This window comes from Cucumis melo, chromosome 9 (assembly GCF_025177605.1).
Source record: "Cucumis melo cultivar AY chromosome 9, USDA_Cmelo_AY_1.0, whole genome shotgun sequence".
NCBI lineage: Eukaryota > Viridiplantae > Streptophyta > Magnoliopsida > Cucurbitales > Cucurbitaceae > Cucumis > Cucumis melo.
In genome coordinates this window covers 8201059-8219400 of record NC_066865.1, presented here as the reverse complement: position 1 = coordinate 8219400, position 18342 = coordinate 8201059, and the positions used below count along the sequence as shown (strand labels likewise).

At 32.0% G+C, this 18342-nt stretch overlaps 2 protein-coding genes and 1 non-coding gene across 3 annotated transcripts; 2 read left to right on the top strand and 1 right to left on the bottom strand.

The window, feature by feature from the left end:
- Nucleotides 1-498: 498 nt before the first annotated feature.
- LOC103503327 (pentatricopeptide repeat-containing protein At2g20540-like) lies at nt 499-2721 on the top strand. Its single transcript, XM_017047952.2, has one exon. It carries the CDS (start codon nt 827-829, stop codon nt 2423-2425), a length of 1599 nt encoding a protein of 532 aa, XP_016903441.1. The 5' UTR covers nt 499-826; the 3' UTR covers nt 2426-2721.
- A 5330-nt stretch (nt 2722-8051) lies between these two features.
- Nucleotides 8052-11969, bottom strand: LOC103503326 (leucine-rich repeat receptor-like serine/threonine-protein kinase At1g17230). Its single transcript, XM_008467482.3, has 11 exons — nt 11801-11969; nt 11568-11715; nt 11381-11452; nt 10226-10297; nt 9849-9920; nt 9620-9763; nt 9448-9528; nt 9289-9360; nt 9127-9198; nt 8631-8702; nt 8052-8552 (listed from the first exon to the last, which is right to left on the bottom strand). The coding sequence occupies exons 1-11, from the start codon at nt 11895-11897 to the stop codon at nt 8462-8464; spliced, it is 993 nt and encodes a 330-aa protein (XP_008465704.2). The 5' UTR covers nt 11898-11969; the 3' UTR covers nt 8052-8461.
- Nucleotides 8310-8409, top strand: LOC127151077 (U6 spliceosomal RNA). The gene has a single exon (XR_007823816.1). It is a non-coding gene; the product is annotated as a U6 spliceosomal RNA (small nuclear RNA).
- Nucleotides 11970-18342: the final 6373 nt, after the last annotated feature.

Genomic DNA, 18342 nt, shown 5'->3' with positions numbered 1-18342 from the left:
CTAGGTATTCTTTACAATTCTTTTCAAAATTTTAAATTCACACTATAATTGGTAAATTATTTAATTAATGAATAAATCAGTTTAAAAATTTGTGTAAATATGAATTGCAAATAAGATATTTGCAAGATTTTACATAAAAATTGAGACATATTGGAGGAGGAAATTCATGGAAGTAAGATTTGGTGAAGAATTTGGGGAGATTAGACGTGGTTCTACGTGTTAATTCTACAAAATAACATCCAGTTCTATATATCTGAACTTTCTCAAAATTTAGGAAATATTAAAAACTGAAATTGGATATGTTTGGATAAAATTGAAACAACATTCTATATATATATATCCTAAATCTTATTAGCAGAATTTGAGTATGAATCAATAAAGAAAATCTACTTTGATAATTAAAAAACTCACTTGAAATTTTGGGAGTTCATGTAATTTTATAAAACTGAAATTATGAAAAATTACGTTATAATTGGTTGTAATATTCAGTAAAACTTAACTGAATTCGGAGAAATTTGTAAGAGTTGTTTTGAAAAGATTAGGCAAAATGTTAGCAAAACTATGGATAAGTAAAAAAAAAAAAAGCAAATAAAATTTAACTAAATCTAATCAAGATATCTAACAACGTGGACGAAGAAAAAAAATGGTATTTGAACGAATTTTGAAAGGTGCCATGTAAAACCTTAAATTTGCTATTTCTGATGATTTCCCTCTTTCTTCGGCAGAGTATTGTGAATCTGTCTTTACATTTCTGTATAATTTAAGAAGAATTCAGATCAGAATCAGATTCAGAATCAGATTCAGATTCAGAATCAGATGTTTCCCCATGTCAAGTAGTTCTAAGAGATGTCTCTTGTTGCTCCAAAAATGCATCAATATGAACCACCTAAAGCAAGCTCATGCCCAGGTTCTTACATCTGGCCTCCATAACAGCAATTTCGTGTTGAGCAAATTGTTGAATTTTTGTGCAGAATCCCGAAATGGCAGTCTTTCTCATGCATTCAAGCTCTTCCAACACATTCAACACCCCACCATTTGCATCTGCAACACCATGATCAAAGCCCTTCTGCTTCGAGGTGAATTTCTCAACGCCATTGTTGTTTTCTCTGCCATGTTTCGAAATGGGATCCACCCTGATACTTATACTCTTCCTTACGTTCTAAAGGCTTCCGCGAGGATGACTAATATTCACCTTGGAGAGTCCATTCATGCTTGTACTATAAAATTGGGGTTTGCAGTGGATGAATTTGTGGGTAATTCTTTGCTTGTTATGTACCGCTCGTTTGACAAAATGACAAGTGCAAGACAAGTGTTCGATGAAATGCCTGAGTTAAGTGCTGTGTCATGGACGGTTATGATTTATGGGTATGCAAATATGGGTGATGTTGACACTGCGAGAGAGTTGTTTGACATGGCTACGGTTAAAGATACAGGGATATGGGGTGCTATGATATCTGGGTATGTGCAGAACAATTGCTTTAAGGAGGGGCTTCACATGTTCCGTCTGATGCAGCTGACTGAAGTAGAGCCTGATGAAGCCATAATTGTGACAATCCTTAGTGCTTGTGCTCATATGGGAGCTCTTGATACTGGGATTTGGATTCATAGGTATTTGGGTCGGCTAGGATTGTCATTAACTCTGCGAGTGAGAACTGGACTAATAGATATGTATGCAAAATGTGGGCATTTGGACCTCGCTAAGTACCTTTTCAATGAAATGTCCCAGAGAGATAATGTTTGTTGGAACGCAATGATTTCAGGAATGGCAATGGACGGAGATGGAGAAGGTGCAATCAAACTCTTCATGGAGATGGAAAAGGCTGGAATAAAGCCTGACAACATTACTTTCATAGCCGTTTTGGCTGCTTGTAGCAACTCAGGTATGGTCGATGAAGGTATAAGGATATGGAATAGAATGTCTACAATACACAAAATTGAGCCAAAGAGTGAACATTATGGGTGTGTAATTGACCTGCTGAGTCGAGTTGGGCGGTTTGAGGAAGCAGAGGCAGTGATTCTAAGGCTTCCTAAAACAGCCAACCCTTCAGAGGAAGCAGTGGCTTGGAGAGCATTTCTAAGTGCTTGCTGCAAGCATGGGCAAACGCAGCAGGCAGAGGTTGCTGCTGAGAGGTTGTTCCAACTGGAAAGGCATAGTGGGGCTTATGTTTTGCTCTCAAATATGTATGCTGCTTTGGGGAAGCATGAGGATGCTAAAAGAGTGAGGAATATGATGAAGTTGAAAGGGGTTGAGAAGGTACCTGGTTGCAGCTCTATCAAAGTAAATGGGGTTGTCAATGAATTCATTGCAGGGGAAAAGACACACCGCTACATTGGTAATATACACTTGGTTTTGGAAGAGTTGAACAAACAAATTGTTGAAGCTGATCTTGAAGGTACAATATCGACCGCTCACATTGGATATTGATTCGTACAAACGCACACGTCAAATTATAATATAGTAAACTATTCGAGATTGATTATCATCCTTCGGAGATTAGGTGATTAATTATTTTAGTCACCGCAGAAATCTTTCCAATTTTATTGAGGACGCTTATTGTTTATAAAGACCTAAACTAAAGAAAGAAGTAAAGGGTGACAAATTAGATGAAACTGAGGTAGAGACACATCATAGGGTGTTGATTTTGTAATGGACTAACTGTATCAATTGACTAATCCTTGAAATTCGTCAATCATAGATCTAGAAGCCTCAATGTTCATGTATCCTCTCGAGTTTAACCTTTTCTCACACCTACTTATTAACTCACTTAATACTAATTATTTAATCATTTTCAATTAAAATGTATATATTATATTTTAGATTTTTTTTTATTAATTAAGGGTTATTAATATTTGTTGAATTTATATTTTTTACTTCATTTGTTTTTAAAATATTTGGAGCATTTACTGCTTTTGCTTCAAAAACGAGTGTTGGCTTTGTGTTTTGCAATTTGGATAATAATTAACTTAAATGTTTAGGTAGAATATATGAATATCATAATGGAGAAGTTGTAAAATTGTATCAAAAGAAGTATGCAAGATATCAAAGAATTTCAAGTTTATCAAAATGTATTTAAGTACATATCAAACAACTATAATATGGCAGCAGTATATCAACACATATCAAACAACTTTTGAGAATGTTAATAGTATATCAGCAATATATCTCATATCAATCAACATATCAACATTATATCAAACGATTTTAACTTTAAAGTCTATATGGACATGCGAGGTGGAATGAGTTATAATAGTCTACTCCTTTTGGGTAAGACTTAGTTTTAGTCGAAGATTAGGACCAAAATTTCAAATGACACTAGTTACTATATTCTTCAGTCCTAAGTAGGTGTTTGTTTCAAGGATTGTGAAGTTTGTCGGATAACTTTCATACACCACTTTCGATGCCCATTGCTAACCAATCTTTGAACACCATTGTCAGTGACTCCACAAGCAAACTTTCGGCAACCAACTTCGATGACCTAAGCCAACCAACCTCCAATCACTCTCAATCAAACTTGAAAGTTCTCAATAAAAACACCTTTAAAAGAGGGTTGCCAAACACATTTGCATTTTTATTTTAATAATTATTTATCAAAAGTGTTCAAATAAAAATGCACTTTTGAATAACCTTTTTTCTAAGTCATTCTAAATATACTCTTACTTTAACTATAACAATATTTCTTAAAATTCATTTTCTCATTCTTTTATTTTTCAATTTTTGGATTTTTTTAAAGGAAACTTCCATGAATGTAACAAAACACCAAGTTATTTATGACCCATGTAACAAAGCCTATAAAGTTAGCCATTTTTTAAATATTTCAGGTTTGCTCTTCCACCTTTATTGTCTTCCTCGTGATTTCTTTCATCTTTCTTCTCTTCCTCGTGATTTCTTTCATTGTCTTACTCCTACGATTTCTTTCATCGTCTTTCCTTTTTTTTTTTCTGCTGTGATTTCTTTCCATCGTATTTCTTCTTTTCCTCTTCTTTTTTTCTGCTGCGATTTCTTTCCATCATCTTTCTTCTTTTCTGATTCTTTTTCTTAGTCATTTAATCTTTCCATCGTATTTCTTCTTTTCTTTTCTTTTTTTCGCTATGATTTCTTTCCATCATCTTTCTTCTTTTCCTTTTTTTTACGTCGTTTAAATTTGGGTAACCAAATCCAAATGCCTGTATACAAAAAATAGCAAAATATAAAAGATCGTGTATAAAGAATTTTAAAAAAATAATTTACATTAGAGTTGCCATATGTAAACGATCGTGTAAAAAAAAGTAAACGATTGTGTAAAAAAATAAAAGATCGTCTATAAAGAATCTTGAAAAAGATCATTTAGATTGGAGTAGCCAAATGTAAACGATCATGTAGAAAAAGTAAATGATCATGTAGAAAAAATAAAAGATCCTGTATAAAGAATCTTGAAAAAAAATTATTCATATTGGAGTAGCCATATATAAACGATCGTGTAAAAAAAAGTAAACGATCGTGTAAAAAAAATAAATTATCATTTAGAGAAACCTAAACGATTATGTAGCAAAAAAATTAAAAAAATCGTGTACCAAAGTTTAAAAACAAATTCGTTTAGATTTAGGTCCCCAAATCTAAACGATCAAATTTAAAGATCGTGTAACAAAATTAAACGATAGAATTGAAAAAATAAATTATAATTATATCTAAACGATCGCGTACCAAACAATAGTCAAATCTAAACGATCGCAAATATATTACGCGTGCGTTGTTGACGACGTGGTTGATGGAGCATTTTTGGTATTTTACATAGTAGGGCTCTAAGCTTTTTCCGTTTTTGAAAATGTTCTATACACCGTAAAAATTGTCGCTTTGTTATATTTTTTAAAAGAACCATTTTTTAAACTTATTATTATTATTAAATTATCTTTTTGAAAATATCTCTCTTCCCTTCTTGGTTTAAAATTAACCTTTTCTTCATTTTAGGAGATAGTGATGGAATGCATTTAGTGATAGCACTGCAAGAATACATGTGGGGTGTTTGCAAAAATAGAAAAGAAATTTATGATAATAGAACCCATTTCACCACATTTTCTGAATTGTAAGAGTAGCAAATTTAAAAGCGGATAACCTTTTGATAGCCCTCTGATAACCGTCTCATAACTGTCTTATATCATTAATTAATTGTCATATTTGTTATATTCACAAAATGCAAAAAGAAAAAAAAAAAAGGTGCTATGAATTTTTTTTCTAAACTTTTTTGTCATCTAATGCGATTTCCCAATACATATATTTGATAACTTCCCCCTCCATATCGATATCAATGGTTAAATTTGATATAAAAAGATAAAGAGAAATCTTATCTTGGGTGCTCTATCTTATCGATCTCTCAGCATTCCAAAAAGAAACATAATTCTCTCAAAAAAAAAATTTCGTCACCAAAATTACAGAAGCCCACAACTCTATGATTCTTTACTTGGAGAATAACAAGGAAGAATCTTCTCAAAAATTCTACAAATGTTAGTTTATTTACACTTTTTTCCTTCCTAAGAAGCATGTTTAAGTCTTTTGTGTTTTTATAGTTTTTTTTTTTTTTTTACCTGAAGGGCAAATTGGAGTACTCACCTCCTAATTTATCCTAAAACTCCACTTTTTCAAAACCAATCCCAAAAACATGTAATGCCCTTTAAAATTACACTATTTTTGGTAACTTCCTCATTAATAATTAATACTTTACATTTATTAATGAATTAAAATTCATATCATTTAAATTACTTTCACATTATTAACATTTTATTATTTTATTCTTATCATGTTTTGTCAGTTTTTCATGACATGAAAATATCAATTCAATCCTACGTCAATCCTAAGCTAATGATCATGTAAAATATATTGAAAAAGTTGTCAACAATAGTTATTCATAAAGGAAAATTACCGTAAATGACAAAAATATTGAAAATATTTGTAAAATAAAACAAAATTTCAAATTCTATCGAAGATATACACGATAGATTAGTATAAATATCTATCAAATCTATCAATATCTATCGATATATATCATTGATAGAATTTAAAAATTTATTTTATTTTGTAAATATTTTAACTCATTATTTTTATTTGTAAATGTGCCCATCATAAATATATTAAATATTGTTAATACATATTTTATGTTAACAAAAATAATTGATTTTATAACATTAAATACTATAATGCTTTTAGAGTAATTTTCATAAATGTAACAAAACACCAAACTATTTATGGCTAGTGTAACAAAACTCATGTTAGTCATTTTTTATATATTTCAGATTTGCCCTTTCGTCTTTCTTTTCGCTGCGATTTCTTTCCATGTCTTTCTCCTTTTCCTTTTCTTTTTTTACATCGTTTAAATTTGAGTAACAAAATCTAAACGACCATGTACAAAAAATAACAAAATTTAAAACATCATGTATAAATAATCTTGACAAAAATCATTTAGACTGGAGTAGCCAAATGTAAACGATCCTTTAAAAAAATAAATCATCGTCTGAACAAATCTAAACGATCGTGTACCAAAAGAATTAAAAAAAATCGTTTAGGCAAATCTAAACGATCATGTACTAAATTTTTTAGCCAAATCTAAACGATCGTGTACCAAATTTAAATGTAGCAAAATTAAACGATTGTGTAGCAAAATTAAACGATAAAATTGAAAAAATAAATTGTAGCCAAATCTAAACGACCAAATTTAAATGATCGTGTACCAAACTATAGTCAAATCTAAATGATCTTGTATCAAATATATTACGTGCGTGTTGTTGACGTCGTGATTGATGAGACATTTGTAGAGTGTAAATATTTTGTCACTTTGTTATATTTTTTTAGAAGACCACTTCTATTGAGATTTTAAAACTTTGAATTCAGATTCTAGAGACTCTGAGAATTATTAAAAAAAAATGGTTTTCAAAATTAGCATGGGTTGGAATACAATATCCATAATAGTTGTCGAAAACAACTTAAAAATTTAATTCAAAATCCGGACAGCCAACCAAACAAACCATCGTTGGAAATTTGAATGAAGTAAAAGAGGAATGAACTGAATTATATGATTCAATTTCAATATGGGTTAAAATTGATCTTTAAAAACTCCCACATATAGATTCTTTAGACTATCTCTATCTCTATCTCTCCTTTAGTATTACAATTTAAACACGAAATAGAAAATTTTTAAGTAGAAGAATGTTAGAGAGTAATTTTAAGACACTTAAAATCACCTTTTATCATTTTAGAAATCATTATAGAACATGCTTTTAATTTTTCAAATTTAATTTTGATGCTATGAAACTTATACTTGAAATTATAAAATTTGATATCAATTTAATTTAGAATATTATATGCATGTTTTAGAGTAATTTCGAACAATGATAAATGATTTTGATAATTTTAAAATTACCATAATATAACCATGCATTTCTTATAACTTCGGATAGTATATTTTTCATTTAAAACATATAAACAATGTCAAAGTTTACCATATTCTATCAAATTTCAGGCATCATTTCTAGAGAATGCTTTATTCTATCTTTCGCTTTGGTTTGTTTTAATTCCCACGTCTTCATCTTTAGTTTATTAAACTTTTACTACTTCATCTTTAGTTTATTAAACTTTTACTACTTTCATCTTTTGTTCAATTTAGTCTTTAATCTTTAGGATGTGGTCATTTTGATCCCTCAAGAGTAAAATACAAAAAGGAAGTGAAGAGACCAAACAGATCATTAGTACATGGACCCGTATAATCGAAATTAAAAGTATAAAGATAAAAATGAACATTTTGAAAATATGGAAACCAAAATGCCCTAAAAGTGAAGTTGAACATTTCGAAAATATAGCGACAAAAATGAACCAAAACCAAAAGCGTTAAAACAAGATATTATCTAAACCTTTTCTTAAAAAATATAGCGACAAAAACGAACCAAAACAAAAAACGTTAAAACAAGAAATTATCTAAACCTTTTCTTCATTCTTTCTTCAAGTCTAATATAGCCGTCCATATTTGAATGGAAAAGAGAAAAATTTCCCTATTTGTCTGTAATATAAAACTAAAGCATTTCATTAGTTAAGGAAAAAGAAAGCATTTAATTTAATTGTCTTTTACAAATAGTGTCCCGCTAAACCAAACACAACCAGGATACAGCACTTAACATGAAGAACATCGTTTATAGTAAAGTTTAATCTAACAACCGCATCATGCTTCTATATACATTACAAACATCCCAACCTTTACCTAGCTCTTCCATTAAGTTTATAATAAAGACAACATCCCAATACAGATTTTGGCTATTTGGATGTACGTGTAAACACAAACAAGACTTCTACTCCCTTCGGAGGCATTAGATAATTATGAAACGATACAAAAAGATTAGCATAGCTTCTGCACAAGGATAATATTTCAACGAGATGCCTACCATGCTCTGGGAATCAAATCCACTGTGAAAGCAGTGCTACGATCCCTGTTCAACTTACTAATTAAACAAGGAATTCAGAATCAGAAACTTCAAGAACCTTGTGGAAACCTATTGGCTTGACACCTTGCCGAAATGCATTTCCTTCAATGTACCTATCAACAACAAGACCTTGGAGAAAAATAACTACAGAATGAAAATTGATATGAATTTTGAATTTAGAATTAACTCACATCTCTTTTAAGAATGGGTGTTTATAGAAGGCATCAGGGATTCTTCCACTAAATTGGTTGTGATCCAAGTACCTAAAATTAAAATTTTCACAGTTGGTAAACAAAATTTAATGGAAAACAAAACACAAATGATACGAAGAAGATACTTGCACAGACACCGACTTTGTAAAGAAAAAAAAAATTGATGTGTATAACAATAAACGATGATAATGGAAAGAATTATAACAGAAGAGTGGTCTGTACATTGTAGACTTCTTTTATTGATGTAAGGAAGCAAATCACTCTTCAGGATCTTCACAATTGGATACGACTAATAGCTTCCATCCATACTTTTTATTTTGGGAAACAATTTATGAAGAACTGTATTCCTTATTATCGCTAGTTGTTAGTTGAAAGAAAGAGAAAAATTTGCACTCGGTAACTTCTTTACAGTTGCAAGCTGAGAAATGTTAGATTCAACCAAATAAAACTGAAGAAGGATCAAGAAAAGACTTACAGATAAGTTAACTTAGGTATATGAGCAACGCCAGGTGGTATTATCCCAGACATCTTGTTGTAGGAGAGGTACCTAAACCAAACAAACAAAACAAAATGTTTAGATAAAACTGATGTAATATACTTGAGAACAAAAGCGCACATTTTTAGATCAAAAAATTACAGAATTTCCAAGTTAGTGAGGTTTGCAAGCTGTGATGGAACTCCTCCAGTAAAGTAATTATTGTTGATGTACCTACATGGAAAATAGAAATAAACTAGTTGATGAAGCATTTAACGAAACAAAATTGAATATGAAACGCCCTGGCTCCAATTAACTTACAGGTTGCGGAGTGATGGAAAACAGCCCTCAAGGCGAATCAGTTCCCTTATGGTTCCTACTAAATGGTTGTTGCCAAGATCCCTTTATTAAATCCAAATGACATGTCAAACATTAAAAATCGATGCATAACTTTCCGTAAAGAAAACAAAAGGTCCAAAGAACAGAAGTTTACAGGTGACGAAGATTGGGTAGAGTGCCCAGTTCAGGAGGAATTTTCCCTGAAAGGCGATTTTCGTTTAAATGGAGATAGCGGAGCTCACGAAGATTAATAAGTTCTTTGGGGATTTCTCCTTTGAAATTATTGAAACCCAAATTTCTGCATACGCTCAAAATTGCAACAGGAGTGAATAGAATGCTAGAAATTGGTAAAACAATTTATACCCGAAATTAAAATTACTTACAAATGAGTTAGGCTCTTTAGTGCACCAATCTCAGGAGGGATGACATCTTGAAGTTTATTCCACCTTAAATTCCTGTGAACGGAATTTCGCAAAAACCATAATTAAAATAAGACATCACCAAATGATCAGCAACGAACCAAACTTTTGAACCATAATCTTCACGACATGCACGTAATTGCTTGTTAATCGTTATTGACGTTCGGTCTAGCAAGCCATTTTTTTCTCGAAAAAGGAAACCATATTGTAACTGTTTTTTTTTTTTCCTCTTCTTTTTTAATTTCCTAAAATAATATGCCATCCACATAAACATTGGACTTTGAACTCTTGAAATAAAAAGGAATCAGAAAAATCACAGAAAAAAAGTGCAAGGGATGTACAGTATTTTGAGACGTCTTAACCGTCCAATTTGAGGAGGAATTGGTCCAGTCAACTTGTTATTATGAAGATCCCTGTTATAAGAACAAACACAGGCATACAAATAGTAAGCATCTTGAAGAAGATAGGAGTCCATTCTCCCCTTAACCATTTTCATTTAAATCCTAACAAAAGTTAATAAATCTAAGAAAAGTTTACATTAGATGTGATTTAAGAGATGTTTACATAACTGCAATGATGATAATAACCATATACTGAATCATCGACTGAGATGGATGAAAATGCAACAATTGGCTACTAACAAAGCTACTTTGTACATCAGAAGGCCACCATTCGAATCAGAGTAACAAAGAGTGAACTAATTGATCGTGGGAGCAAGGACAATCTATCACTTACAATACTCTTTTGCGTATTTAACTAGTCTGGAAAGGATTCTACCCATCGCTCGGTGGGAATTGCATTGGAATAAAGTTTCTGTTTAAAAGATTAATCATTTGCTGATTAGAGGAGCTGGCATTTCCTGATAGGTAGAGGAAGCATAATGAGATTTGGTTAGATTTCATGTGTCCCTTTGGACTTCGATTTTGAAAACCTTTTGTAATTATTCCATTGGTAACATTTTACTCAGTTGGTCTCCATCTTTTAGTACGGGTGTTTTGGTGGGCTGGTTTTCTTGTATGCCCTTATATTCTTTCATTTTTTCTCTATGAAAGTTGTTATTATAGAGAAAAAAAAAACTATAATCATTTGCTAACATCTTTCTTTGTTTTTCGACTTTCCAATTTGTTTTCAAAATTGTAGTCATATTTGAAGAACTAAAATAAATAGTTTTAAAAAAACTTTGTTTTTTATTATGAAAATTTGGCTAAGATTTCAAGACTGTTTTTTGACAATTTAAAACAAAATAAAGAAAGCATTGTATCTGCAGTTTTTTAGAATATAACTGGAAACGGAATTCTCATTATCAGAAAACATAAACAATGTAAAATTAATGAAAAAATAAACGAAATCATCTCCCCAAACTGCCCTGGAATTATCATATTTTCTTCGGAAATTTTCAACGACAATGGCGAAAGTATCAATCTATCTCCCCATTCATTATTTCATCGGTACATGAAAAAGATAGGAATGAAGATGAAGGAAAGAAGAAATCTCACAGCCTAGTAAGGTCCAAGAGATTGGTAACCGCAACAGGAAAGGGTCCAACAATAGAAACCGCATAGACTTCTCTGCAAAGAAATGATGACAAACAGAAATGAAACTAGTCCTGAAACAAAACTTGTCAAAAAGTAGCTGAACATTTCAGTGGTTAAATTAAAAGGAAGAAAAAAAATTGGAAATTACAATTCAGTGACGACTCTGTAGTCTCCTTGGGTGGAACAGGTAACGCCGGACCAAGGTGGAAGGTGAGAACCACCACATGGATCATCTCCTACCCAGGAATACACCACTCTCCAGCCGAGAGAGGCTTTGATTTCAGTCAAAGCTTTCACTGCAAGAAAACAAAAACCCTAGTGTGAAACTAAACGGAATTTAGCTTGATAAGAGTGGGAAAGAAGAAGGAGAAGAGAAAGTACCATCGCGTTTCAAGGTTTTGCAGAGAACAAATTGATGAGGAAGAGCGAAAAGGAAGAAGATGAGGGAGAAGGGTATGAATGGAAATTGGTGCCCCATTTTCAGTTCCTATCCTCCCCCTGTCATGGCTCTTCTCCATTCTTCTTCTTAATTTTATTAATTGCAAGTTCTATTAGTGTATTCTTTTGAGTTATTTTCTATTTGATCCATACAATTTTAAGGTCACATTTTGAAATTTTGGTTAGATCAACAACTAATGACTTCCTCTAAAAACAAATAAATGCTAATTTTTATATCAAAATACAGTTGTTCGGTATCATATAACATCGTATTCTTGGTGTCTCACTCAACTCAAAATCGAGGCACCATTACCTTGATGGGCTCGGTTATCGAAGCTATTGTATTGTTATGCTTTTTATACAAGATCTCGCAGTTGCCTTGTTGTCAAGATTTTTAAATTAAATGAAATAAATGTACATGAAACGTTGAGAACTAATGCAAATATTAGAGAATGATAAATCTTTGTATTTTCTCTACTTATTCCAGAAATATGGAGGAATATGTGGATGGTATTTAATAGGAAAGAGCATCAAACCAAGTTGACAAATGAAGCTTTTTAAACACTCTCAAAGTTTTTAAATCCAAGTAAGTGTGTTTGAAGTAGCATTAGGATCGAGAAAGTTCTTAAGATTTTATATTCATCAGAGAAAGATGGAACTTAATCTAAATAAAACTCAATCTTAAATTCGAAGTCTTAGTAGTATAGTAGGGTCACTTGATATATTTGTGACTAGAACTAAAATAGATGCTTATTTTGAGGAAAGAGCCTCAATTTGAATGAGTATATTGCTGGGCGAGGAAGTATATGTCTTAGGAACAATATACACAATTTACATCATTCAAACTTAAATGTAAGTCGATGTTACAATGCTTAGATATGAAAATAATTCAAGACTTGAGAAACCCTAAAAAAAAACCTACTTTGGACACTCGAAACATAGTTTAGAATTATTCCCTCTACATGGACTGCAATCTGACTACAACAATTGTCTTAGTGGGATGCAACAATTAATTCCAATAGGACTACAATTTCAAACTTCTTGGGACCTAGAAGAACTCTTGAATACTTGCTCTGAATTCAACTTAAGATGAAAAGAAAGAAAGGAGAAAATTCTTCAATTTAGAATTATTAATGAAGAACACAATTCCTATTTATAGGTTAACAATTTAGTAACTCTCTAAATTAAAAAAGATACAAAAATTAAAATATTTGTCAAATTTAAGTGAACTTGAGTTGTTATTGGATCAAAATCAAACAAAACTCATTCAAATTAATAAAAATTATAAAATAACTAAATTTAATATATATGAAAGTTTAAATTTGTTGAAGAAACATCATTTAATTTGAAGTCTTAATTCAAATGGAAAGTATCTAAATTTTTACTTTAGTCTAAATAAATAAACTTATTTGTTAGTCTCAAAATTCAAATTTTAATTTGTCTTCCACCGTAAAGTATCCAACACTTATTCTTGAGAGAGCTTTCAAGGACCTAAAGACATACTTAGGCTCTGTGCCTTTTGCAAAACTCATTCCAAGAATGAACTATTGGTGTCAGCTTTAGTCAAAGATTAGAATGAAATTCAACCACCAATTTATTATACAAGTAAAGCAATGGTTGAAGTTAAAGACTTAAATAACGAGTTTCATAAAACTCCTACGTAGTAAAGGTAAATAATTGATCATTATCAATAAAATGTTATATTATTATTTCAATAAAAGTTATCGATTATTTAGTATTAATATGGTCTTATTAATTATAAAATCAATAAACTAACATCCTAGATTGTCTAATGAGTCTTGGATCATACATAGATCAATGTTCAAGATACAATTCAAGACCTATAACATAGAGATAAGGTTGGATACCTTTACTTGGTAAAACTATGGATACAACCTACTATGTATTTTATACAAGCGCAATGATCCAATGCATTCATGTAGGTGACAAGTGAGTGAGAGTATCCTATGCAATGAGCTTGCATAAGACCAAACCGTGAAATAGTAACCACTAAATGAAACTTCATTGACTAGCTATATTTTTATTTTAATAGAATGGCCTAGGCAACTTAGCATTAATCCTGAATGTATTATGAATTCATGTTCATGAGGGATTGTCCTTTGATTTATGTGGGTGAGAGTGGTCAATTGGTTGACTCAATAAGCCTACCATTTTAAGGACAAGACCGAATGAGAAGTCGGAAACATAATATTACAGGATGAAATTCACTCCTTCTTGACTATAGTAAGTAGATGAGTGTTCCTTTAAATGCTAACTACATGAATTGAACGAAGGGCTCTATTCTTCTCATTGGCCCGGGAGGGATTTATATTTAACGGTTGAACTATAAACATGTTGTTTATTAGAGGAACAATGGTATTTAAGGCTTTAGAAGTAATCCGTATGTAAAATGATAATTTGACCCAACTGATGTTACAAACGCTAGAAAAGGAATAATTTACATACTATTATTGGTCTATATTTATGGACACAAAAATATATCTATGGTGAGAAGAGTGTTGTTGCAAATCTTTAGTGAAGTGTACACTCAGTTACTGAATATTAATTAATGTGAGTAATGAGTTTAACCAATTAATCTCATATCGTTGGAGCTTCTTATATGTAGGTCCTTTAAGTCTACTTTCTAGCTCGTAAAGGGTATTGATGTTATTATATCTTGAATGCGCAATTTGAAATATTTAAATTTACTTACGAAATTAATATAATTTATGCTGATACATTATAATATAAATTTTATATTTTAATTAAAGTTTATAAATACAAATTTAATTTTGGATATGATTTAAAATTAATTTATAAGAGAAATAAATATTTGAACGAGTTCAAATATTAATTTAATATGGAGTTGATTGATATTAGAACTATATATAGGTTAAAATTAGGTTAATTTTCATAAATATAACAAAAACACCAAAATATGTACGGCCCGTGTAACAAAATCAAAAAACATGATATTTTCATAAATTTCAGGTTTATGCTTGAATATTACAGATGGTCTTCACTTCTTTTTCTTCTTCTTCTTTACGATTTATTCATCTCCTCTTCATATTATTAATTTCTTCATATTATTACTTATTCTTCTTCTTCTTCATATTCCCACTTATTCTTGTTCGTGATTTCTTCATTTCCTCTTCTATTGAAGGTCATTGCTCCTAACGCTTTCAATCTTTCAATGCAAAACCTTTTATCTATGGTGGAAGGTGTAGGCATAAAGTGATATGCCAATCTTTGAGCAAAGCGGCCAAACATGCTTTCCTCCGCGTTTTACGCAACAAGGTCATGTAATTGCTAGATATCTCATCAGATTCTTGTGCTTAATTAGCGCTCCCAATAGTAGGAACACCAGTTGTCACTTTCCTGCCTCGCCTTGGTCTTCCTAGCAATGCCATAACTCCCTATAACGCATTAATACATTAGACTTTCTTAACTTTATCATGTGACTTTATATGCATGATTCTAACTTCTAAGACCTTTTCCTAAGAACTTTTGCTCTGATACCAACTTGTCATGACTTACTCCAAAGTCACTCCATGCGACCATGTGGAGGTGTAATCGCCTAGACACTTAACGCATATCTCTTCGCAAGATAACATGTTGGACGCCTAGTAAGCGAAAATAACATAACAATCAATCACAACGCAAGGTAAGAACTCATTTTGAAATAGCAAATACTTCATTGATATTTAATGACAGAGTACATTTTGATAGGTACAAGAGAGTTTTAATAAGTAAAATATACAAGGTTCTGAAAACAACAATTTGTTCTTCTCGCCTAGTTTTACATGCTATGCGAGCTGACTTTGGTTACAAGTAAGATGAAGTGACTTGTTTAGAGAAGGACAGGCGATCAAGACAGCAAGTTAAATACTGGATGTCCTTCACTTTCACGCACGCAGGGGAGGGGGAGAATAAAACAAAACATTTGAAAGATTAGATCAAAAGAGTCTAGTGAGTGGAGTTTTTCATCAACGCATTTATTAAACAGGTTCTCTCCATAATGCGTTCAATTTCTTTTCACAATACCATGTGATATAAATAAGCATGCGTTTCAAATAAAAATATGAGTTCAAATCAAAGATCACCTTAATACGTTAGGTGATTTACACATTCAAACTTCATTAGCAAAACTTATAAATCTCACAAGAACCATTTCCTTGTTAATTAGTGCTTTATAAATCCTAATACATAGGAAAGAGTTTCACAACGCGTTTTATAGATCATAACGCAAAATCATTTCGAATATTATTAATTCCATCTTTTGTACCATCCTCAACTCAAGCATTTACCACACTCTTTTGTTGAGTTGTGACTGTGTGGAGTAATCTAAACACATACACCAAATTGTTCATCAATTCCATTATGCATAATGCGTCTTCTAATGTTAGATCACATAGCAAGGAAACGACATCTTATACCAGATCACACAACAAGTATAAGACATCTTATACTAGAACACACAATAAGTATGAGGTATCTTATTCTAGAACACACAGCAAGAATAGGGCATCCCACACCAGATGATCACAAAGCAAATTTGAGACATCTCATTGCTTAGGGTACCAAAGATCATTTCATAATAACCATTTAGATCCATTTTTAAACCCAATTCATTTGTAAGCCAAATTCATTTTAGAAATTTGAGAAACATAATAATAGTAACCATTGAACTTAAGAAATTCAAAGAGAATATGCAAGGATTCAAAACACAGTGGAGATTCTTTTAGTTTGAAAACATTTTAAGGAGAAACTACTCGCAATCAAGCAACTTCCTTATGAAGCTCTTTAGTGGAGAACTCCTTGCACTTCCTTACAAGTTTCTTACTGAGTGGTAGCTCACCAAAATTCTTTGCAAGAACTATAGCTTTTCTTAAGTTAATACAGGATAAAAGTAGCTCCTAAATTGTCTGGACTCCTCTTATTTATAAGCCTCTTTGGTAAAGCTATACTGGAATGGTTACCTCTACTCAGCGGTGAGACTTATCCAACATCAAAGTGCCACGTGTTACTGCCTCCTTTTATCTTGAACTTAGTTAGGTGGGAAGGTCCAATTAGCTTGCTGACCTTATGGCATCAATTACTTCTTGGCGAAGGAAGCTCCCATCGCCTCCTAACTTCATCCCTAACCTTTCTTTTATGTGCTTTATGTGAGAGCTTAAAGTGAGAGTTATAAAGAATTCCATACTTCATTTTCCTGCAGTTTGTATTAGGCATAAATAGAGCCAAAGAACACAAGAAATTGTGGTCCACAGTTTGACACATTTCTTTTCTTTTCCATTTATAACTTCTACTTCAGTTGTATGAATAGTTTAAACTCCATACGACTTAGAGATAAGAAACTGCCTTGCGAGTCATAAGGCAAGATGCCAACACATCATTATGCGAGATGATTCATTAGAAGACAAGAGTGGTAGTTAGGGATGATGTGACAAGAAACAACTACTTTCTACGCTGACATTTTGTAGGCAAGGACAAATGTACAACACAGGCAAGGATGGATGTGCAACATAGGCAAAGACAAATATGCTGCATAGCTTAATTACTTTTCCACCTAAAGTATGCCTATAAAAGAAGCCAACTCCCATGAACAAGAGAAGAGGGGGCCTCCCTTAAGGAGTTGGCCGGTGAATGATGAGTTTTAGAATCCTTCACCATCTGTAGTAGTAGTTCTTTCTCCATAGCTTCTTCGGTCAACTTGTTGGTAAGTGCTTAGAGAAAGATTAGATAAAGAAGCTCACCCTCAAGTTCCCTAACTTGTAAAAGAGCTAAGGAGTGCATGAGAATGCAATCCATGGCTCGACTCACCTCTTTACTCTCTATTTTTGTACTTTGTAATGTATTGTATGAATGCTCTTAATCTCATGGCTAAGAGGTCTACATTTATGAATACAATACATGTTTATCCACTATCTTTCTTTCGTTTCTTGATTGTTCATCTTGTTGAAGTGTTTTGAGTAGTTTAAGTGTATGTTGTGCGTTTGATAAGGATTCTTTAATTGTAAGACTCATTGTGTTTAGCCTAAGCTTAACTCAATAGCTTGGCCAACGTCCATCGCCAACTACTTGAGAGAGAGTAAGTAGCACTCACTAAACACGCGCAGAAGGAAGTTTGAACAAATTTCGTTCTAGCGTTTTGTGTGAAACCCCAAGTTTCTATGACCTTAGGACTTGTGTTAAGCTTCGGTAAAGGAAAAAGAAACTTTAAAAGATTTGGTTCAAAGTTAAGAGTTTAGGTTGAAGTTTAGTTGAGGCTGAGAGTTTTTCTTAAGATTTCGGGACAGAGTGTTTAGACTTGATCCTATTCGATTGAGAGAAAAAGGCAAAGAAAAGCTAGAAGTAAAAATTCCATGCTAGCTTTAAGAAATCTCGATCGAGATAGAAAGTAGAGAGCAAATCCGGGTGCTATCTTCAAGTTGTCACAGATAGAGACATAAATTAAAATCATATTTTCTTATTAGAAAATAAGA

Bases quoted from the DNA above. Each gene is read 5' to 3' on its own strand.
- LOC103503327 (XM_017047952.2), top strand. From the start codon at position 827: ATGTCAAGTAGTTCTAAGAGATGTCTCTTGTTGCTCCAAAAATGCATC.
- LOC103503326 (XM_008467482.3), bottom strand. From the start codon at position 11,897: ATGGGGCACCAATTTCCATTCATACCCTTCTCCCTCATCTTCTTCCTT. The intron at 11,453-11,567 runs GTAATTTCCAAT...ATTTCTTTGCAG, and splicing joins TACAGAGTCGTCACTGAATT to AGAAGTCTATGCGGTTTCTA. The intron at 10,298-11,380 runs GTGAGATTTCTT...TTCTTATAACAG, and splicing joins CTCTTGGACCTTACTAGGCT to GGATCTTCATAATAACAAGT.